Source organism: Emydura macquarii, unplaced genomic scaffold (assembly GCF_026122565.2).
Source record: "Emydura macquarii macquarii isolate MOO-44397 ecotype Brisbane River unplaced genomic scaffold, CSIRO-AGI_Emac_v2 contig_295, whole genome shotgun sequence".
Classification (NCBI taxonomy): Eukaryota; Metazoa; Chordata; order Testudines; family Chelidae; genus Emydura; species Emydura macquarii.
The window spans coordinates 11753345-11776631 of NW_027130432.1; the positions used below are offsets into that span (position 1 = coordinate 11753345).

At 46.4% G+C, this 23287-nt stretch overlaps 2 protein-coding genes across 3 annotated transcripts; both read left to right on the plus strand.

The window, feature by feature from the left end:
- The first annotated feature begins 1070 nt into the window (after nt 1-1070).
- On the plus strand, nt 1071-4805 carry LOC137154374 (C-C motif chemokine 22-like). Of its 2 annotated transcripts, none has more exons than XM_067549975.1 (4): nt 1071-1280; nt 1872-2108; nt 2612-2732; nt 4597-4805. In XM_067549975.1, the coding sequence occupies exons 2-4, from the start codon at nt 2039-2041 to the stop codon at nt 4685-4687; spliced, it is 282 nt and encodes a 93-aa protein (XP_067406076.1). In that variant the 5' UTR covers nt 1071-1280; nt 1872-2038; the 3' UTR covers nt 4688-4805. The 2 variants fall into 2 exon arrangements, with proteins under 2 accessions (XP_067406076.1, XP_067406069.1); XM_067549968.1 differs by having other exon boundaries at nt 1952-2108.
- Nucleotides 4806-7907: 3102 nt separating this feature from the next.
- On the plus strand, nt 7908-21809 carry CX3CL1 (C-X3-C motif chemokine ligand 1). Its single transcript, XM_067552278.1, has 3 exons — nt 7908-7974; nt 14488-14608; nt 16825-21809. The coding sequence occupies exons 1-3, from the start codon at nt 7911-7913 to the stop codon at nt 18161-18163; spliced, it is 1524 nt and encodes a 507-aa protein (XP_067408379.1). The 5' UTR covers nt 7908-7910; the 3' UTR covers nt 18164-21809.
- Nucleotides 21810-23287: the final 1478 nt, after the last annotated feature.

The window sequence follows — 23287 nt, forward strand, 5'->3', positions numbered from 1 at the left end:
TGGTAAAAGGGTTAGGGACATTGTGACCTCCATGATGGACCTTACAAAAATGGGAACGCCAGATTGGGTGGCTTGTGAGGAAGACTTCCAGACCATAACACAGACTTTGTCTAAAGAGCCTGTTTTGGTGAGCCCTGATTTCAGCAAACCATTTGTGCCGGGTACTGGCACTTCTGACGCTGGGTTAAGCTCCGCACTGATGCAGGATGGGGGACAAGAGGCATCCCATTGTCTACTTAAGCAAAAAACCGACCCCCCCACTGAACAAAACTATGCTGTCATAGAGAAAGAACGCCATGCTACTGTCCGGGCTGCTATGCAACTTAAATCTTATTGATGTAATAAACAATGTAAGGGTTTTGGCTGCTCACGCCCCTTTGATGTGGCTGCACGGAGCTAAGGAAACGAACTCTAGATTACTGTGTTGGAGTCTAGCCCTACAGGAAATTGTCATGGAAATAATTCATATCAAAGGGAAGGAAATGTCGTGACTGATCAAGAATAGGGGGGATTCTGAGGGATATTCAGAAATATCAGTGATACCCCTTTTTTGTGCTGGTGGGGTGTGATGCTGGCAGACCAGGTGCCAGCTCATGCCAAGGCCCCAGGTCTCACTGAACACTTACAAATGCCAAGCTGGAAACCAGTCTGGCTTGCCTGTGTGTTCACATCATCAAACTAAATATTAGCTGCTAGCTGATAAGAAGGGGTTTAGTTAAAAGGCTTGCGGGATGCTGCATGTATTGTTCTCACTCAGCTATACCCCATGGTATAAAGTGATGGCAAACATGTCCATTGTCTATACCCCTTTAACTAAGTAACCCATTACACGAGAAAGAAGCTCGTGTAATGCAAAGGAAGAATTTTACCAGGAAAGCGCTAATTCCTGTGCGTGGACAGGAAATGGTCATTGTGAATGAGAGATCGAAGCTCAAAGACTTTAAGGGCATTCCTTTCCCCCATGCCTTCTCCATGAAGATGGGGCCTGTGTGGGAACTGTTGCTGGCAGCTTAGTTTCTGTGGGAAGCTATAAATATGGACACAAGGAAACATTCTTCATGTTTGGGCAGAATAGCTGACTGAGAGATCTCCAGAGCTACGCTGAGTAGCCCTAAAAGACCCTTGGGAAACTGGCAGATTACAACATCTCTGCTGCCTTTTGAAATTCAGGGATGGACAAACTTACCGAGCCCCCGAAACTCTCCTCCCGTCTGGGCAGAATCCTCTAGCCTCACCACCCTGCTGTAGGACAGAAGCTCTGAGTTCCCTACCCCAGTCTGGTAGGTGGAGAATTGGTTGGGGGGGAGGTATTGGGGGCTCTGCAACTTTAACTGTAAAAGACCTGCATGCAGCTCACAAACCACAGTTTGGCCACCCCTGTTATAGACCATGACTCACCTGTACATATATTTTTACCTGCTTCAACCTCTCAATAACTCCCATTCCTTTTTCTTAGCTAATAAACCTTTAGTAAATGTACTACAGAAATGGCATCCAGCACTGGCTTTGAGTGCAAATTGACCTGAGTGAGTGACTGGTCTCTTTGGACTGGGTGTAGCCTGAATGTTTTGTGATTTTTGGTGTAAGTGACCCTTTATCACATAGTCCAGCTTGCCTGGGGGGGCCAGATAGACTGGGGTGTCTAAGGGGGACTGTCTGTGACTCCATTATAAGAGTATTGTAGTACTTTGGGACTTCACATTCGATCCTGGGTTGGTGAAATCTAATTATACCATGATAATACCACCAGCTGGGGAGTCTGCAATGCTTTTTGACAGTCTGCCTTGTTGTAGGTGTTTCTGGTCATGACTCACTCCAGATAGTATGACTAAGGGAAACAAGGGTTAGGTTCTTAGAAGGACCACATTTAGTTTTCTACAGAACTGCAGAGTTCTCCAAATTCATGAAAAGGTGAATTCCACATCTTCATGGAGAGGTTTAAATTGCACAGCTTGTCCCAAGGCTGTCAGTTCACCCCAGCCATCCAGGGACACAATCCAGACCCAGCCCTCCAGCAGAGGAGAAACCTTCCAGAATTATGAACTGCCTGACGACTGCTTTTCTGGCGATTCTCCTTCTAGGGCTTTCCCTTCAGCGCATCCGTGCAGGTCAGTGGGAATGCACAGCAAAGAGCTGTGAGGAATGGGGCAGGCGCTGCTGGGGTCGGGCTGAGAGAGAGCCTCATTATACATCCAGGGGCAGATTCTATAGCCCAGTCTGGCTCCTTTGTGATGCAAAGAGACTGGAAAATGGCCAGATCTCTTCAGTGGATGTTGTAATGGCCTGGTGGGCTTTTATGCCGCCCTTCCTGCAGCCCCCAGTGTAGGAAGGAAAGGGGGGGGGGGGCGTATCAGGGGCGTTCAGCACCGTGGGTAGCAAAGCATGCTGGGTAAACACCTTCTGCCAGGGATGTTAATTTGGCTCTCCCTATGCAGCTATTTTGGGGCTCCTTCCTTTGGGATAGGAAGCTGCTATGTAGTTGTAAGTCATCATCATCATCTTTGACAGAATTAGTGGTATGGGATTTTTTTCTTTTCCATCAAGGTATGGACCCTAGAAAGATGTAACGGGTGTGAAACTGTTTCTCATTTGGTTTCCTTTTCCCCAAAAGCTCCACAAGGCATCCTGGAAGACACAATTTGCTGTACAGACGTCATTAAGACACCTATTCGTCGTGGTAACCTGAGGAGTTTCTACAGGACCTCCCCGGGGTGTAGGATACCTGCTGTGGTGTAAGTAGCCTTCGATCAGTCAGACCTTGCTTTATGGTGACTAGAGAATAGCAGAGGTGTGTGTTAGAGACATGCCAGATTATGTATGTTTTAGGGAGAAGGACCACAGATTGGGGTCTCTTAACCACCAGCTGCCCTATTCACTTAGTAATGAAGAACCTGTTTCTGCTCTTACTCTGATTTTGTAGCGGTTTGACTCCAATGGGGTTGTTCCTCATTTACACCAATTAATTTTAGCTGAGTCATTCCTGCTCCACACCAGTGTGACTACAAGTAGAATCGGGCCCTAAGTGTAAATCAAATACTTATTTTATTAATTGTACTATTAAAAACTAAAATGTATGGAAAATATTTCAAGGGCTGGTATTGATTTAATTCTTATACTATAGCGAAAAAGAGGGATCTGATTGGCTGATGACCATTCTGACCACCTGTCTGTAACTGCACAGGACAAGACGCACTAGTTACCTGAATGAAACTGGACTTTTTGGGACTGACAATACTTTCCAGGCAGTGCAGTGCTGTAGACATATGTGCTTCTCAGCCTCATGCATTGTGATATGCCCTGGAGGCATCTGATATCACCACACTTTGCATTATCTTCCCTTTTGCTATATTAAAGAGCAGTGCACTAATTTTACAGCTCACATGAAAGCTTTACTTAAAACAGAGCAGGGGGTTCAAGCCATGCTAGTTCCCTGATCACCACCCTGTCCTTCTTGGCTATTTAGAAGGTACCCTGCCAGTACATGGTGTTGTGCATTGGTGGATATTACAAAGGAAAGGCACAGCAGATACAATCCTGAGCCAAACAGCACAGAATAAACAAAAAAAGGTGTCTGGTCATTATAGCTGGACTCAATTCAACAGCAGCAGCATTGTCATAAGTGGATATAGATGCTTCTTTATTTTGGCTTACTGATAAGGGGGTAAATATCAGCTCAGATTGAAGGTCTTGATGCGTAAAACTGAGATGCCGACCCCTTGTAGTCATGGTACTTGTTGCAAGATAACGGTGTTAGCCCTGGCAGAATTCAATGTACGTTATTCTATTCTGCCTGCCCAAACCAACTGGGTAATTCCACTCAGACCTGATTTGCCTTTTGTATACACCTGTTCTACTGTGGCATGACTCCACATACTTGAATGGAGTTACTCTTGATTTACACCCGTGTCTGAGAAAGGATACTCAGCCCCCAAGGTGGTGCTTTTCTTCCTTTCCTGAACAGTTGCACCGCTCTGCTGTGTGCTGAAAACAGCTGCTGCAATCTAGTGGCAGAGGAACGTATTTTGTGCGTGATGAAGCTTGTAAAGCATGTGGGGATAGGCGGTGCTGCATGAGATACAGAATGTTATAACTAATAATTTGTCAAAGCATTGCCTGCTAGTCTGGGATGAAGAAACACTGCACTAGCTGTGAGCAGGTCCCTTAACCATTCTGTGCTTCAGGTTACTCATCTGTAACTATCTCACAGGGGTAGCATGAAGTGTGCTTTGAGATCCTTGGGTGAAAGGTGCTATAGAAATGTGAAGTATTCTAATGTTGCCTCTTAATAGCAAGGGAAATTCTCTGCCTTCAGTCCCTAGCTCAGACAGTAGCCAGCTCACAGCTGTTTAGTGTACCAGGTATATGAGGGAACAGGTACCTCATACCAGGAGGCCATAAGCAGCACAAATACTGCAGCAGAGGCTGGCAGCAAAGCAGTAAAACTGATTTATTCAGACCATTGTTTCTTTTCTGTGGTATGAATTGAATTTCATGGTCACACAACCGTTGCCTTGCACACACTTTTGTAAAGCGTACGTCACTGCCGATCTCTCTCTCCAGTTAATAACTGAGCGCCCTGATGTTTTTGCATTGCAGGTTTGTGACGCACCATAACAAGGAAGTCTGTGCTGACCTAAAGACCAGGTGGGCGCAAAATGCAATGAGGTACTTGCAGAAAACGAAGTAATTGGGCCCCACTGCCCTTGCCAGCGCTGTACTCACCTTTGCTCTTGTTAGCCTCCCGGGGACCTACACTATTTATGTAAAATACTTGTTATTGTTAAATTTATTAAATCTTTAGTTTATTTGAACCAATTGTGTCATGTGTCATTGTGCTCTTCTGCATACAGAGGGCGCTGCCCAATAGTTTTAAGCCCCGTGTTTGACCTCAGTGATGGATTATTAGAATTTGGTGGGTCATGTGACCTCTGGGGTCCATGAAACATTGCGAGGAAATGTTCAAGTGCCTCTCAGTGCTGGTGAAAAGTGGTGGGCCCACAGCCCTGGCGACTGAGTGGCAACCACAATAGGACAGGTACAGTGTGCTTCGCAGCAATCCAAACTCCAGCACAACCGATCTGGAAGGACCCTTTCTAGGGGGCAGAGGTTTGTTCAGTCCTCATGCACCAGCAGATCCATAGCTTCTCCACTGAAGCTGCCCATGGGAAGGATAATTGGTTCCAGCTAGGCTGTGACATGGACATGTGTTCACATCACTTGCCTCTGGCTCTGATCTTCCTTTCTCTGATAACTCTGGATCTGAACACTGCCGGCTGCTGGGCGTGAAATCATGATCCCAGTCAAACTGACCCATAATTCATAGCGTTTGGCTGTGATGTTTAGCCGTGACTGATTGTAAGAACAGAGTAGTTTGCGGCAGCAAATTCACACCTGAACCTTGGGGTTTGGTTAAGAAAGACCCAGTTTCTCCCTTGAATGAAGTGCATATCCCACTGCTGAATGGGTCATGGGCTCCTCATAGCACCTAGGTTCTAAGAGTCTAAGTTAGGATAACCAGATAGACCCTAGGGGAAGTACACCCCCAAGCTCTGCTATAGGGGAGGCAGAGAGGGTGGCCAGCTGACAGATGGGAATTTGGGGGTTTTACTGGAGCCCAGAGATCCCTCCTGGCATGCATGGCCTGTGCTGCTGAGTGCCTGGTCACTGGGTTGGCCGTAGGGAGTTGTTAGATGTTCATTTCTATAGCAGCTCTGAGATGGCCCTTGTGCTTTTGTAAAACCAAAGCTCTGCTCTTCTCCACCCACCTCCTGGCTGGAGTTTCAGGGGGTAACCACAGTGTGAGCGGGCTGCTCAACCCCGCAAAGCAACAAACGGCAGCAGCTGGGCTGCGAGGTTTTCAGTGCACAGGTCTCGGCCTGACACCCCCGTTTGCCAGTAAGTCTGACGACAAAACCACCTCTCAGAATCTGCACAAAAGCTGCCCTTTCTTTGCTGGTCTGCAGGGAGGGAGGGAATAAGGACATGAGAACTGGAGCTGGGAACTGGCGTGGGGGAGGGGAAGGAATGGGAGGGCGAATTGGGCAAGGAGAAGGTAAAATCCCCGGTGGGTGTTAATCAGCTTCAGTCCATTGGCTTCAGTGGAACTGGGCGGCTGAGGAACTTGAGGATGTGGGCCAATGATTCACCTTCAAAGCTAACAATCTGGGTATCCAATAAGCCAGGCCCCTCATCTTTTTCATCACCTTGGTGGTATGTTGTATCCTTTCTCCAGACCTTTCCCCTGCCTTTGTGCCCTTAGGCTGTGCTCCCTATGGGGCAGGGACTGCCTCTTCCTCTGGATATGGAATTCACCCTGTACAGGGTGGCTGCTCCTGCAATCCGAACAGTAGAGCTGGTTGGAATTTCCCAGTGGAACATTTTTTTTTCATTGGAAAATGCCCTTTCATGGAAATGAAAACTGTTGGCAGGAACTTGTCGATGTCAGTGAATTTTCATTTTCGGATCCATCGGGAAGAAAAGCAGGTTGATAAAGATCTAAATATTCCGTTTAAGCCTTATTGGACGGGTGCGTTTCAGTTTGTCATTTCAAAATGACTTTCTTTTGCCATTTATCGGACATGAGCATGGAATCATAGAAGGGGAGGGCTGGGAAGGGTCTTCAAGAGATCAGCAAATCCACCCCCCCATGCTAACGCAGGACCCAGTAAACCTGACCTAGACCAGTGGTTCTCAAAATGGGGGGGGCGAGTGATGGATCATGGGGTGGGGGAGGGTGTGGAGCAGGGGTCAGAGCTGGTCCAGCTCCACACTCCCCAGAGACAGAAGCAGCCGCGGCCGCCGCCACTCCCCTCCTGCAGCAGCAGCAGCAGCCCCTGGGCACACTCCCTGCACTGCTGCTGCCCTTACACTGCTGCTGCAGCTGCTGCCCTGTTCCATGCGTCCTGCGCTGCTGCTGCTGCTGCTCATTGCCCCCCACTGCCACTGCTTCTTGCGTTGCTGCTGCTGTGCTCCCCGCTTCCCGTGCTGTAGGCCCTGTTTTTTTCCTGAAGGCGGGGGTTCAGGGGAAGAGGGGCGTGATTGTTAGGGCCTACAGTGCGGGAAGCGCCTCCCTAACAATCACAGACCCCCTGCCTCCGAACTCCCCCTTTCAGGAAAAAAACAGGGCCTACAGTGCAGGAAGCACTCCCCTGATTTTTTCTGAAAGGGCCCCCCTTTCAGAAAGGGGAAAGGGGTCGCGATTCAGGGAAAGGGGGGGTGTGATTGTTAGACAAAAGTCCAGCGGGAGGGCTCCATTTAAAAAGTTTGAGAACCACTGACCTAGACCATCCCCGCTGGGTGCTTGTCTTACAAACCGCCAGTGCTGGGGGTTCCCTGGGGAAGCCGGGGAGAACCAAGAAATGATCTGCTTTCAGCTGAAGTCCTAAGTGAGAATAGAGCGCAAGGAAGAATGCACTGCTTGAGATTCATGACACTGGGCCACATGGTCAGTTGCTGTAAAATAACTTTGCTCTTTTTCCTCCAGTGGAGCCAGGTCAGTTTACATCGGCTGTTTCTACCTCCCTCCATCAGCAACTCCCTTTTCAGTCCTGCCCTGCTGCCTGGTGTATGAGGAAAAGGCTCTCCTGTTTACCTAATTGGCGCACTGGGAAATTCCAGGTGCCTTCTGCCCTGCCACTGACCCAAATTCCCAGCTCTGGTTTTCCCCTTTCCCTCCTCACTTTGTCACAGGACAGGATTCGGAGCGGGGGAGGCAAAGCAGCCTGCACACAATGAAAATTGAAACCACATATTAAAAAGGCTGAGCACTGCAGGCTGCTTCTAGTCTTTGGAATGCTGCTGCTGTGGAGTCCAGAGACAGAGCCAAGCATAATACTGGGAAATCCTCTCTGGCTTTAACAGCAGCCCGCTTGCTGCCACTGGCCCCTGGTCGCTGGAAGATGAAGGGTGATATGATCGCTTCTTTCTTGCTGCTAGTGCTGGGGACGACCTGGAACATGGAAAACCAAGTTGCAGGTGAGCCCTGAGCTGCTTTGAAGTAGAAAGTACTGAAGGAAAGGAAGAGTTTCTTATGGTAGGGGGAGATGGGAAAGAGTTACAGCTGAATCTGATTAAGGATACTGCTATAGGGTGTCATTTCAGAAAATGTAGACTAGTTTAAGGAAGGAATAGGCCAGATGTTCAGAGTTTGAGGAATAATCTGGCCAGCAGAGAAATCCAAATAACCAAGGGATACAGTTTGTTTTCTGATTCAGGAGAGAGAAAGAGAGAGTGAGTTTCAGGAACAGACAGACAGACACACACACACCGAGAGTCAGATACACACATAGAGTCAGACACACAAGGGTGTATCAGATATACATGCAGGATCAGACAAAAGGAAAGTTTATAAAAGGATTGTAATGTGAAACGGAAACTTTTTTAAAAGCAGCTGATAGACAGACAGGGCTAGATATTCAGATCTAACCTAGGCAAGAATGCATGAATACATGTAATTAGGGATAACTGGTCATCAGTGCATTCAGTTACCACAGCTGTGTGCACAGCCACAGCGAATGTGCACACCTTCATGGTAAATGCTTACATTTATGCATCCCAGCATCTGAAAATGGGGCCCATTATCTGTATAAGGATATTACAGGACAGTCGGGTGATATGTTAAATGGAGGCTAGTGGCAACTGAATATAGGTATGAATCTAATCTATCTAACATACAAAAATTAACAGGGACACACAGCACACACAGACCTGTAATTGCCTGTCTCTCTCCACGGTGAGAAACTCCTGTGGAAATGAATTTGGCGGAAGCCCATAGGGATCTATAGAAATGTTATAGAGTTTGAAGAGACAGAGTTCTCTGGTGGTGCCAAGGATGGTTTCCTTGAGGCACCTCCTTGAAGACACAGGTGCGTCTGCTTTTACGCTGCATTGCTCTGTATCACATGACAATGGTAATCCGAGACAGTCCTAGTTCAACAGGAATCGACGCTGAAATTTTACTGTGGGCCCCCATGGAAGAGCTGGTTTAGAGAGGGAGAAATATCAGGACATTTAGAATCCCTGGCTGCATATAGACTAGACTATTCTTTCATTGTTCCTCTCAGGATCGCAAAATCAGTGTCCTGCTAGAATTAGCCGGGATCTCTGTGATATGCCTCACGGAGGCATTTCAGTAGAGATTCACTTGATGGTATGTAGGATTTAAACAGAGAGGTTTATCTATGCCAGTAATTCTGAGCTATCTTTTTCCCATCCCAGGACCCTCTGCCCATCTAACTGGGACCCCATCTAGCAATGTGGCCTGGCCAGCGCAGGGTGTCATGACCTTCATATTGGGAACGTATAGTTTGAACCATCCTACAGCGTTCTACAGCAGTGATGAATTTCTCTATTAAATTCCATAAGATGGTTCAAAAACTTATAGAAGGGTTCTCATGTTCTATTAAATTCTGCAGGACTTTTCCATAAGGCTTTGTCCAGTTGACATGGGTGTGCAGTGGGATTTGTTTTGCTTTACAGTAGAACCTCAGAGATGCAACCACCTGGGGAATGGAGGTTGTTTGTAACTCTGAAATGTTCGTAACTCGGAACAAAATGCCATGGCTGTTCTTTCGAAAGTTTACAACTGAACATTGACTTAATATAGCTTTGAAACTTCACTATGCAGAAGACAAATGCTGATTTCCCTTTATTTTTAGTAGTTTATATGTAATATAGTACTGTACTGTATTTGCTCTTGTTTTCTCTGCTGCTCCATTTGCATATTTCCAGTTCCAAATGAGGTGCTTGGCTGATTGGTCAGTTGTAACTCTGGTGTTTGTAATGCTGAGGTTCTACTGTCCTTTTTTTTTTTTTAAACCCGTCCATCATCTTCATCTTCTTCCTTTCTCATGGTGCAATTTCTGTCCTTGCTTCCTTCTTGGCCGTAAGGATGCTGCCCAGGGCCAGTTGGCAGCAGGAGGAGAAGACTGTATTGTGTCTGACTTCCCTGGTGGAGTCTCCAGTCAAGAAGTTTATAATCAGAGAGAGGAACTAGCTGTCAAGTTGGGATGTGGGTCAGAGTAAGGACTTGTCCAAATCTGGGGGATGTCAGAGCCAGGGTTTCTGCTTGGCCCATTGCAGAGAAAGAATCAGATTCATGCTTCCCAAAATTCACAGAATGGGAAGGTTCAGATCTGGGTTTGGGTCAGGCCTATTTTACTTAAGATAGAAAGAATGGCTCAGATTCTGGTCCCCTGCTGCTTTGAATTGTGGGGCGCCTGGGTTGAGAAGCAGCCCACTAGCTACTAGTCCCTGGAGCAGGCATTATTCCAGGCAGTTTAGCGTAAAACCACCTTTCCTTCTCTTCCTTCGGTGCGGCAGCTCCCGAGAAGCACAGCCCAGACTCTAGATCAGCGGGAGTAAATGTATCAACACCAGTTTCAGAAAATCCCCAGCAATGACCTGCTGGCTGGCGGGAGGAGGGATCACCGATTATTACACCCCAGTGCCTCAGTGGGACACAGCTGAGAATACAAGACTCAGGACAGACTGCTGAGCAATAGGACAGACTCACCCCAAACTGGTGTTTATTCTAGCATTAGATTATACCAAGCCAGTAAGAAAAGTGAATTTCTGTTTCACCACACAGGTTAACAAGAAGTCAAAAATGCAGTCTCCTTAGGCATCCCAGCCCCTGGCTCTCCACCCAGTTACTGGACTTTATGAGGAGCCGTTACTGAAAACCAATTTCATCAGATATAGGGTCCTTCCAATCCCAAGGGATCAGCCACTTAGCCAGGTCAATACAGAACTCACATCTTATCCAATAATCACATCTCGCTGATGCCAATCCTCTAGTAAGTCAAAACTAAAGGTTTAATAATATGAAAAAAGAAAAAAGAAGGGAGCCAATGAATTGTTAAAGGAATCACATACATACAAGTGAGTGCAAAGTCCTTATATCAGGTTTGCAACGGGGATGGAATAAACTGGTAGCTTGCAAAAGTATCTCTGGAATCACCCAAACAGATTGGGGGTCATCAGTCCTTGTTTAGAGCTTCCCTGTTAGAAATCCAGTCCAGAGAAATGAAGCAGGAAATGAAGACAAAATAGAGATATTTTATCCTTTTGTATTTATATCCTTTTATATCCTCTGCCATGTGCATGGAAAATTATTGTCCCAAACAAAGCCCACAGGCAGCCCCTGTCCTGTTTGTGGAAAGTTATTGGCCCAAGATGGAATCCAGGGTCATATGAGCATATGACATGTCCTTACAGGGTTGGCTGACTCACAGTGGCTGGCCATTGGCCCCTCGGTGTCTGAGGCATCCTAAGGGAGAGCTATCTGGGCAGGATGAGCTTCTTTTATAGTCCACTGTGAGAGCTGAGTGTCCTTGATGGGCCATCAATACTGTCTAGCCTTGATATAAATCCTTTGGAGAGGTGTCACCAGGAACAAACACATGTGCGATACAAATACCTAGCCAGCATTCATAACTTTAGGTATAAAGATGATACATGATTTAATCAGGATAATCATACTTAGCAAATCATAACTTTTCCATTGATACCGTACATGACATACCTTGTACAAGAGTTGCCGCAATTGTATAACAGTGGTAGCAATAATGATATAAATGGTCATCTTTAATCCACACACCTACAGCTAAACACTGGGATATACGGGCAACAGGGAGGTTGCAGGTCAAGGTGCAACCAACCATATATGCCCCGTTGAGAGCAAACAGCCCCATCCCTTAGAGTAATTTCCCACCATGCCCCTCCCAATCCGTACATTGCTCTCTAGGCATGCACTCAGAGTATGTGTGCACAACAATTAAACACCCAGGGCTAGTCCAGGTCAGCTGGGTCAGGCTGCAGGGCTGTAAAATTGTGATGTAGATGCCCCCCCCCACCTTGCTCCTGTTGAGTTGCACGTTACTCTGTGAGCAATCCTATAGATTTCCAAAGGGTTACTCAAAATACTGCTACTGGGGTTGCAAAACATGGTCTTTGATGTTGAACGTTTGATGACGATATTGCACTTACTACAGCAAATATTTGTATAAATTCCTTGAAATGGAAGAAACCAGACACCCCAGCCTAGGCCTCCCTTCTCTCCCCCCAGTGCTGATCATGAAGGCAGACCCTTTGGCTATTTGGACTAGGCTGTAACTTGTTAACTTATTCATTGGCACAAACAGAGAAATCAGGACAAAAATACCATAGGAAAGTTACTCGATGGACGCAATGTTTCTTATTTATCTAAAAGGGCCACAGAAGCCTTACCAATCCAAACAAGGGATTTTGTTTTAATTGATAAAGAGCGGCGGTGGATTGAAGAGTGACGCTGTAAGAGTAATGTAGGGAGGGTTTGGTTTTTATACCTTCTGATTTGAGACCTGCAGAAGATCTCAGTGTAAGCTTGAAAGCGTGTCTCTCTCACCAACAGAAGGCGGTCTAAAAAAAGATATTTGCTGTCCCACCTTGTCTCTCTAGAGCAGATTTGCTCAGTTTACAGATCAAAAGCTGATGGGCCAGATCCCCAGCTGGTGTAAATTGCCCCTACTCTATTGACTTCAATGGAGCTATGCTGATTTACACCCGGTAGGATCTGGCCTGATTATCACCATCTGCCCGCACTGCAGACTGCAGTGGGAATCAGAGATGAGAAATTTTTCCATGATGTGTGATCCAGAATACACTCCTCTTTGCTCAGCTGTCTTAGATCTGCAGTGCTAAGACAAAAAGGAACTTGTTTTTCAGTAAAGCGCTCTAACGCCAAGGCACACTGGAAAACAACATAATGCTTGATTGTGCAACCCCTGCTGATGGAGGACGGCAAGTACATAGCCTCATTGAAGTCAATGGGATCTCTTGCATGAGTACATTATCCCCAGTGCAAGGAAGGATCACACTGCTTGGCTCATACTGAGCAAGGTGCTGGTTTTACAGTCGTTTTGCACCCGTATGTTTTCAGTAAGCATGAATTAGAAAGTCTGTCTATGATGTTTCTATGGCTATCCGGTTAATATCTAAATATGGGCAATAATTATGAGAAAACTCATATAAGGGCTCCAAAGGTGTGTTTCTTTGCACCGGGCCCCAGATTCCAGGGAGTGCTCAGAGGCTGAGAGTGTGCCTACACTGCAGCTGGCAGGCCTGCACGTGCTAGCTCTGCTCAAGGTCGTGTGCTAAAAATAACCAAGAATGTCATCTCAGGCTAGCCACTTGAGTATAAGTCTGCCTCACCTGTGGGCGTGTACTCGGCCGCCACAGCCACACTGCTATTTTTAGTGCACTAGTGGAGCGGAGCTAGCGCCGGGACATCTTCCCCACCAGGGAAGCACCCGTCCGGCCGAGACAGAGCATACTGGTGAGAGGCACCGCTGTGAAATCCTAGATTAATAGACAAAGTGGGTGGAGTTTATTTGTACAGGAGCCATTGCTGGCGGAAAGGATATCTACAGTACTGGTAGCAATAGAGCAAGCGTGCCAGATACTTGTGCCTCCATGACCTTTGTGCTGAGAGTTCGCACACAGAGGCTAATTAGCGACCGCTGCAGCAGTTGCTTTTGTGACAAAGAAATGCACCCCTGGAACTGGATTGCGACCAATTAATTTGTTTCACAGATGCCACCAAACAGCAATTAGAGAGACAAGGTGGGGGAGGTGATATCTTTTATTGAACACGCTTCTGTTGGTGAGAGAGAGACGCTTTTGAGCTTACACCAAGCTCGTCTTCAGGTCTGGGAAACGTGTGTGTCACAGAGGTAAATACAAGGCAGAACAGATGGTTTAATGTAAGTAGCTAACACATATTTCAAGGGATCATTCAAGGGGAAGTGGCCAGCTAACACCACTCCACTCAAAGGGAGGAAACTGGGAGGGTAAATAGCTTGGGGACAGGGTTAGTGAGTTGTAATAAGCCATAAATCCAGTGTCTGTATTCAGTCCAAGATTTTTAGTGTCTAGTGTCATTATGAATTTAAGTTCCCAGGCTCGTCTTTTGAAAGCATTGTGCAGGTTTCCTTTGCGATAAGGACTGTTCGATCATGCTGTGTCTGATCTCTTTGGTGAAAAGTGTTCACACACAGCTGACGTGGAGTTTTTGTCTTTTATCATTTTCCTGTGTGAGTTCATCTGAAAGCTTAGCGATTATCTGATTTTACCCACAATGTTGCTGTTGGGGCATTTAGCGATGCCATTCAGATTTGAACTGTTGCCCCACAAGTAAGAGTCGCTGTGCGTTCCCCATCCAGCCAGAGCCCACTGAGGGCTTTTGTTTAAGGATGTCTCAAGAATCTTTTGTTTTCACATTCTTTTGCTAGGGTCTTTCCCCGCATTCACAGCACTCACTTAGCCTGGATGACAATGTGTTTGCTAGGATTTGTTTTCATTGATGCAGTGCTCTTAATTTTAAGATTGCAAAATTTGATAGCAGGTTTTGGAATGTCTTCTCTACACACGAGGAGAAAGGGAATGATTTCATTATATGCAGGGCATGAACTGATAGTTACATTGATTTTTTTTTTTTTTTGGCCTTAGGACAACCCAGAGCACATGTGCAGTGCACAAAATCATGTACCACATTTTCAAAAAAAATACCCCAGAAACTGTTGAAGAGCTATAGGAGGACAGAACCATCATGTCCTAAAGCCGCTGTCATGTAAGTACTTTTCTACCGTTTATTCCTCTTTTAATATTAAATTCAGAATTGATTCATTTAATTTGCATCTCTGAGAATAAATGGGCCAAAACGCTGCAAAGGTCATTGTTTTGGAAACTGCCTACAGGCCCCAGCTGAGATCCGGGCCACATTGTGCTAGGTGCTGTACACACGCATAGTGAAGCAGTTCCTGCCCTGAACTGTTTACAAGCTAAATAGACAAGACAGACAAAGGACAGAAGAAAGGAAAATTTATGATCACTGTTTTACAGCTGAGAACCAAGGCACAGAGAGATTAAGACCTTGTCTACACTTAGAGCACTGCAGTAGAACCACTGTAGCGCTCAGTGAAGATGCTAACTACGTCAAAAGGAGAGCTTCTCCCATTGACATAAATACTCCACCTCCCCACGTGGCGGTAGCTATGTTGATAGGGGGAAGTTAGGTCGGTATAACTGCATCGCTCGGGGTGTGGATTACCCCGAGCAATGTAGTTCTACTGACATGAGGGGGTAGCGTAGACCAAGCCTAAGTGTTTTGGCCAAGGTCAAATAGGAAGCCTGTGGCAGAAAAAGGAATTGAAGAGTAGGCCTGTGCCTTAACACAAGTCCAATCTTCCATTCTGGGAGCTCATGGGTGCTCATTAATTCATTTTAAGAAGGTCTTGGAGTCTGACAAATGCTACATGTGGTTTTAATTTATAAACACTTCACAGTTACCAGAAATTCAGCCCTGGAGAAAAGGTTGGGGAAATATTTTCACCTTTTTAATAGTTTACTTAGCTTGGGACAAATTCAGCTTTGGTTTTAGGCATAAGTCTCAAAATGTGTTACATATTTGGGGCCAGATCCTCAGCTGATGTAAACTAGCATAGTTCTATTGACATGGACAAGACTAGAGAATGGTCAAGTGGATCAGGTACTCAGCTCAGAGTCATGAGCAGAGCCGCTTGGAAAGTGTTTTTGGTTTTTCCCTCCTTTGGAAAACGTGGAGTTTTTGGTGAAAAATTGGAAATCGGAAATTTTTGGCCAAAATCTTTCAGCTGAAAATATGAAAATCTTGATTTGGAAAAGTTGCCGTGGTTCCTCATGGGAGTTGTAGTTTGGGTGCCCCACACTCCCATTTTCCTCAATGGGCTGAGCTCCCTGAATGGACTACATCTCCCATGTTACACTATGGTCTCCCCCTCTTGATGCAACACATCATAAAAGTCCCTGGCTGCAGTGCCTCATGGGAGATGCAGTCTAACTGGGGAGCCCAGCCCATGGGGGGAGGGGGAACAAGGCAGCCAAGATACAACTCCCAAGGAGCACTGTGGCAGAATTTCCAAATCAAAACAACTTTTCCATTTTGGTTTCCAGCAGAAAATTCTTCAGTTTTTGGGCATTCACTTTTTTTTTTTTTTTTTTTTTTTTACCCAAAAAAAAAAAAAAAAAAAAAAAAAAAATCCCAGGGAAAACAGACATTTTTTCTGAAAAATTGCACTGAGTCAAAAACCTACCAGCCCCAGTCAGGAAAGTTGAATTCTGTTCCCTGTTTGGCCAGTTACCTACCTCTTTCTCCTCCCACTCTTTATGTGCTTTGTCCATTTAGAGTGTAAGCTTTTCACATAAGCCAGGGACTCTCTCTGTTTATGTACATGTACAGCACCTAGCACAATGGGGCCCTGATCTCAGTAGGGGCCTGTAGGTGCTAAACAATAATCTGGCCTCAGTGAGACACAAACTGGGAGCATCAGGATGCCATATATGCAGTCACTTTACAGAGCAGAATTGTACTTTAAGAGTTACAGTCTGACCATGCACCCATTGCAGTGAGTCACAAAATTCCCTTTGGCTTCAGTGGGAACAGAGTCTGACCCTACAGGTGAATATACAGTCATCCCTGTTAATTCCATTATAGCATCCTCAGGTGATAGTAGGGTCAACTGCCTCATTTCAATACAGTTACTATAACAATGAATAGAAAGGAAAGTCTAACCTGAGGAAATTATTCATCATATCAAAGTATGACTCAAATACCAACTGATTAGATCTCTGTCTTCTGTACTCCCACACACCAAAACATGGCTTTATTTAACTTTCAGAAGTCATTGGGGAAATGGAATTTCACCAGCCTCTGCCAAGGTAGCATGCTCAGTTGCTTTCATTTAGGTGTTGTGTATTTATCAGCATTTCTGTTTCCTTTGATTGTTGCTGTTTCTGTTCTCTCTTCAGATTTGTTACGCAGAAGTCTAAAGAGTACTGTGCAGATCCAAAGGCGGGCTGGGTGACAGACGCAATCCAACAGCTAGACCAAATAAGTCGGGATCCTCTGAATCCTCCACTTTCAAGCATCGTCCCTTCTGTAACTGAGGAAGAAAGGGCAGGAGTTTTTCACAGACTCTTAGGAGGTGCTGTCTCTACATCAGGACAGGCCAGTGTTTCAGCCAATCCCATTCATGGGGCTGGCACAACAGTCTCACAAGCAATCCATATTTCTGTTGGGAGGACAGAGGAGGCCAACAAATCCACATTGACTCTGCAAGAGGCCATGTGGTCCTCTACAAAATCCTCCTCTGCATTACAAGATACTGTTACTCCATCTACTATCCCCTCTGAGCCTCTTGCCAATGGCAGTGAGGTTTTCATAAGATTAATGACAACTCCAACAGCTGAGGTACCAGGCAGCATCTCCAGCAGATTTAGTTCAGATCCCACAGCTGTCGTGAAAAGGTCTGAGAGTTTCATAGAATCTACAAACAAGTCTACGGAACCTACTATAAGTCCAACCACTGATATCCCTGCCACTGTTCCCAGTCGATTTAATTCCGATCCCACACCTTTCATCAAAGGGTTTGAGAGTCCCGAACAAGCTACATACAAATCTGTAGGATCTACTAGAAACCAAACAGCTGATGTACTTGGCAGTGCTTCCAGTACATTTACTTCAGAGGCTCCATCCATTGTAAATGGCACTGAGATTGTCAAGTTATCTTCTACCACTCCTGCTCTACTAGAATCTGTTTCCAGCAGGCCTGTTATGGGCCTTCCATCTATGGGGCAAGTGACTGAGAACTCTACCATGCAACCCACAGCTGTTCTAAAAGGAAGTGATGCAACAAAGGGATCCACTCCACACTCCACATCTACTGGAAGAGAAAATCGTACTGTCAATACGAAGAGTGGTGATGAAAGAGAGGCTGTGAGTGACTCTACTGCTCACACAACTAACTTTTTATCTCCTTTAGGAAAGAAAGATCCTCCTCACTCTTTTTCTGACTCCATTTCACCTCCAGAAACTTCAGGCCCTTCCACCAAAAGCTTCAGAGCAGAGGTAGCTTCAGAATCCCCAGACGTTCCCTTGGAGCCCGCACCGAGGATTTTGTCTATATCCCGAACCCACATCCTCAGCCTTGTTTTGCTGGCGAGTGTTCTGTGTATTTGCAGTGCCGCTGTAGGGATCCATGTCAAGTCCAAAGTCTGCCCTGGAGGGTCAGCTAAAGAAGTGACACGAGGGTTGCTCTTTAATCAGCAGTGTTACCAGACTGATGAATACTCTCTGGAAGCCATCTGAATTCCTCATGGCATGGACTTTGCTTGCTGTTGTTAGTAGATGGACTCTAGGATGTTACCCTAACTGGGGGCAGGGAAGCTAAACCTGGCACTAATCAGGTTTATACTAGACTAAGCCAAAAAACAATGCAAGGCAAATGGGCCAAAGCATAGAGACACAAAGGAAACGCACAGTTTCTGAGTGGAATGCAAAAAAATATCCAGGGGCCACGGGCAATGTTTTAGGAATAAGTTACATGCCTTTTATCTTGCATATGCAAAGGTAACAGCAGTTGTAGAGCAGCTCAGGTGCTGTTTGCCAGTCAGTGGCAAAGGCATGGTTTTGAACTTTTCAAACTTTTGAACCATTCCGGCACTATCTAGCTAAAAACCCAACCAAGCTGCTCTCAAGCTGAATGTTATGCCACCTCGAACCTGGTCCCTGCTACAAGAGTGTGGCCGTGAATTTTGCTCTTGTTATCTCCCTGCCGCTTCACTTCTCTGCACCTTTGGGTCCCATTGTGGTGCCATTCTGTTCTGACTATTTGAGTGAGACCTGAGTTGTCGCTCAACTGGTGCTGGCTGTTCCAGTCTTCAAGGGCCAACCATGCCACTAACACTTACCAGACCTGACCACTTTGAGTACAGTTTTCCAATGTGGCTGATTCTGGATCCAGATTTAGGCAGCTAAATACCCAGCTTAAGCAACTAAGAATCAGCAGTTAGTGACCTAATTTTCATTGATGCTGAACACCTGCAACTTGGCCCCTGAGAAAAATCAGGCCATGATTACCTGAAACAGGAATTAAGGTGTCTAACTATGGATTCAGGGGACTAACTTTAGGCACCCACATTGAAAAATGGGGGGGTCATTGCTAATCAAATCTCTCCTCCAGCTGTTGTCCCTGGACCTAACCAGTTCCCAGCACAGATGTGATGTGACAGAACAGAGACGTACTGTCATATATAAAATAGCAGGAAACCAAAGACGCCACCAGACACCAAGCATTTAGTGTTTTTTTCTTTTTATGTGAAACCAATATGGAGTCTGCTTGGTGAGCCATTCTGTTGGACAGTTACAAAAGACTATGAATGGGTAATTTACTCTCAGAGCACTGAGTAACTACCAGCAATACATTTGAATTTAGAAGCATAGAAACTACTTTGCTGGAATAGACTAATGGTCCATCTAGTCTATATTCTCTCTCCGGCAGTGGCCAAGGCTGGCTGATCCAGAGGAAGGTGTAAAACTCCTACACTAATGCAGCTATGAATCTATCTGTCTCAGGTTAATATATAGCATCTATCACTATGGTACTAAAGCACTGTAAAGCTAATAGAGAACAGTATATTTTATCCAAATAGTTATTGATTTTCATACATTTAGACATTGCAGACTCTAAGTCTGATATTTTATCCTGTGGGCCAAATCCTGAAGGTCCCTTACTCAATTTTTATTGTCTTTACTCAGGACAAATTCCCATTGAGCTCAATAGGACGTTGGCCTGGGTAAGAAATCTTCCGGACAGGGGGCATTGTAGATACACATATATATCAAGAATCCAGTCCTGCTCTTATTGACTTTGCTGGGAACAGGATTGGACCTCCAAAATATAAATGTGTCTACGGAAAAAGAAAGTAAAAAATGTATAACAAAAGCTAAGACAGACATAAAACGCAGCTGTTTTATCTGAGGACATACAAACGTTAGGACAATCCAACCAAAGCTGATTCTGTTCTCAACTTCTGGTAAAGAAAAGACACACAAGGCACAGGGATGCAGCGTGTGATCCGATGGATTGTAGTTGAGTTTTATGAGTGAAATTCAACCCTGTGCAGAGGGCTGGCACATGACCATCGCATCACTTAAGCCAGGGGTGTCAAGCTCATTTGCTATGGTGGGCCAGATTTGAATAAAATGTACTTCAAGTGGGCCATATATACCATAAATCAAAATACGAGGCACTTTTGGAGCGCTGTGTCTCGTGCACACAGCGCTCCATGTGCTGCTACCAGAGTACACAGATCTCGTGGCAGCGCGCAATGCTGCGACATCTCGCATCATCGTACTCTCTGGCAGCAGCGCGTGATGTTGCCAGAGAGTACAACGCCATGAGATGTTGCGGCAGCGCATGCTGCCGCCAGGGGCCAGACCAAAAAGGTTGGCGAGCCAGATCCGGCCCGTGGGCCGGATGTTTGACATCCCTGACTTAAGCCCTATGTGGAAGTACCTAGGCCTTCATGCATGGGGACTAGTCCCTAGTAACCTGTAGGTTGTCAAGATGTACAAAGGCTATTCCTTTAAATACAATATTTAGCCTATTATTTTTATAGCACATATTTTTAGAAATGCAATGCAAATGCAGAGTGCAGGCTATCGGGCTCCTAACCTGTCCTTTGCTAGTGAAAGTAAGCAATGTCTGGAACTGATCGATGCCTTCAGGACAAAACTGTGTCCTCTTGGTTTTCTAGCAAGGAGGGTTTTAATGCAATGATCATGGACTTCATCACAGAAGTCACTTGTTTAAACACCTGATGAGTCTTGTGTTAGTTTTTTTCCTCCGCAGCAGCATCACCATGTGCTGTTAGCCCACCCAATCTCATGCACTAAGAAGGCATGAGTCAGCACTGAGCATAGATCCAGTTAGATGGTGCAGGGCAGATTAATGCCCCAGGAGGCTGCTGGGGGGGGGCACTGTGACGTTAGACATGCAGACCTAAAAGTGAGGTCGCCACCACTTAAAGATCCCAGGACATTTGTGAGAGAAGGAACTTGAGTTCCAGTGTCCCAGCCAAGTGCCATCTCAGATAGCTGGATAGATGTTTGTATATGGCAATTTTCTGCTCCAATTGCTAGTCCTCCTTTCTTGAGCTAAACTGTCCTGGTGTGTGGCAAAACAGCTGCCGCCTTCCATTTCAGTGACTTCAGTCACTTCATTTGGGTGAAGTGACCCTTTGATGAGGTCCGTGAGGGGCAGCAGCAAGCAGACTGCCTCCAGAAGGGGAGCAGTTGGAGAGTAGGTGTAGCACGTATGTCTACAGCCCGGTGCTCTCGCCACTTGGCCATGCCCCCTTCTCCAGTCCACACCCACCCATGCTGAGTGTCCCTGGCTGTGCTAAGTGTCACTTTTACACTCAGGGCTGCAAGCATCCATATTGCTCAGTGTAAGGCAGCTAGGGACTTCTTGGGGCAGCTAACTGGCCAGTATCTTTGTGAGGTATTTGAATTACTTTCAGCTAATAATAGGGTAGTAATTATTTTAGCCAATGCAAGCTCACCATGGGCCCAATCCGCCACCACTGAAATCAGCAGGAATTTTGCTATTGACTTCAAGTGGTGCGGGGTATTTATTTAAAAAATCCTGTTTTATGTTGCCCAATGGTCATCTTGACAGGGTGGGGGAGGGCTGACTGTCAAGGGTGGACGTTTGCTATATTGGGGTGATGTGGTTGGAAACAGTGGAGTTCAACTGCATTCTCTGTAGCATTTAAAATGTTATTTAATCTAAAAGCACAAGGTGAAAAGGAACGTTGCGTACTAACATGCAGTAATGTGCCCTGTAAATGTATCATTGGCTGATTTGTATTTTCTTAAGCAAAAACAATAAAATTGTATGTCACTGTCTTCATCTCAGGCTGGAGATAGATGAATGATGAAAAACAAAGCAAATGCCAAAACAAAGGAGAAGTGAGTTGGGACTTAATATCAATGGGGGCCACAATTTCACCCAGGTTATTTAATGGCAAAGCTCCCATTGATTACAATGGAGCTAGGATTGCACCCCATGTGTTTGCGCTTTATGGCCCACACGTTGCCCGAGGTCTTTGCCCAGAATATGCTTTCTTGTGAGACATAGCATCGCTGCTTCTGGCAGGACTGAAGGTTGGCAGAAAAAGGTTCTGGCCCCATTCAGTTCCAGAAATGGGTAATGGTCCAAGAAAATTTTCATTTACCCAAACTGGTTGCCCAGTCCCTATTCTACAGCCAGCAGGTCCCTGAACCTTTACTTAGGAGTCATGTTAATATCACCAAGGACTCACAGGTGATGTTTAGCATGAGTTTGCACACCCCCCTCCCGAGTTTGAATTATGCAGCAAAGCTTCAGCTTCCAGAAGGGCGGGTGTTCACCTGAACTTTTTGAGGTTCATTGGGCCTTCAGAAGAATGCGGTGCTAGGATAGCGTAAACAAGCACTCCTCCTCCCAGTCAGTAATTGTAATTTCGGGCCAAGGATTACAGCCTTTTGTTCAAGAACGGTTGCATGACTTCCTTTCTTGGCTTGCGAGAGTATGAGGAAGTCAGAGTGACTAATTACGTACGACAACATCATCATTATTATTTTTTTTTTTTTTTGGCGAGAGGGAGGGGCGTGGGAGTGAGGTTGGAGGGGCGGGGGGGGGTAAGGGAGACGGGGGGGGGGGGGGAGTGGAGAGGGGAGAGGAGGCGGGGGGGGAAGGGGGAAGAAAGGGGGAGGGGGAAGGGGGACCGCTCCTCCCCGCTAGGCGGAAAGCAGGGGAGGAGGGCACCAGGGCAAACAAGTGGCGGGGGGGCAATCCAAGCAGGGGCGCAAGAAACACACTCACCAGCCCAGGTGGAAGCACCGGCTCCTCCGGCTGCACTGGGAGCAAGGGCTATTTCAACTCAGGGGAGGGGTGCAGTGTACGGGGGGGGCAACAAAAACGGGGGGAGGTCAGGTAGAGGGGGGCCATGAGCACCACGGGGCAGGAGTACTGGGCCAGGGCAGAGGGGTAGCTGCAGCAGAAAGGAGTGGGGGTTGGGGCCAAAACAGGGTTGGAAAGGCCCAGTGGCAAGCCCACTGAGCCTGGGCGGGGCAGGGAGCAGACCAAGGCAGGGCCAGGGCAGACAACCAACCAACCAACCAAACAAACCAACCAGGGGCAGGGGCAGACAAACAAACAAACAGACAAACCAGGGGCAAAACAAACAGACAAACCAGGGAAAAGGCTACAGGGTGGGGAGAGCTGCAGAGGAAACAGGGGGCAGTAACAGGGAAGGGGGGAGGGGGAAGGAAAGAGGCAGGGATGCCCCAAAGGCTGGGGCCAGGGGGTGCTCACTGCAGCAGGGGAAGCAGTAGGTCCCCACAGCCAGCTGGGGGGCCAGCAGCAGCAGCAGCTCCTCCAGCAAC

What these genes read in the sequence shown, in the direction of transcription:
- LOC137154374 (XM_067549975.1), top strand. Translation starts at nt 2,039, where the DNA reads ATGAACTGCCTGACGACTGCTTTTCTGGCGATTCTCCTTCTAGGGCTT. An exon ending in CCTTCAGCGCATCCGTGCAG is followed by an intron (nt 2,109 to 2,611) that starts GTCAGTGGGAAT and finishes TTTCCCCAAAAG; the next exon opens with CTCCACAAGGCATCCTGGAA. An exon ending in TGTAGGATACCTGCTGTGGT is followed by an intron (nt 2,733 to 4,596) that starts GTAAGTAGCCTT and finishes TTTGCATTGCAG; the next exon opens with GTTTGTGACGCACCATAACA.
- CX3CL1 (XM_067552278.1), top strand. Translation starts at nt 7,911, where the DNA reads ATGATCGCTTCTTTCTTGCTGCTAGTGCTGGGGACGACCTGGAACATG. An exon ending in CATGGAAAACCAAGTTGCAG is followed by an intron (nt 7,975 to 14,487) that starts GTGAGCCCTGAG and finishes TTTTGGCCTTAG; the next exon opens with GACAACCCAGAGCACATGTG. An exon ending in TGTCCTAAAGCCGCTGTCAT is followed by an intron (nt 14,609 to 16,824) that starts GTAAGTACTTTT and finishes TTCTCTCTTCAG; the next exon opens with ATTTGTTACGCAGAAGTCTA.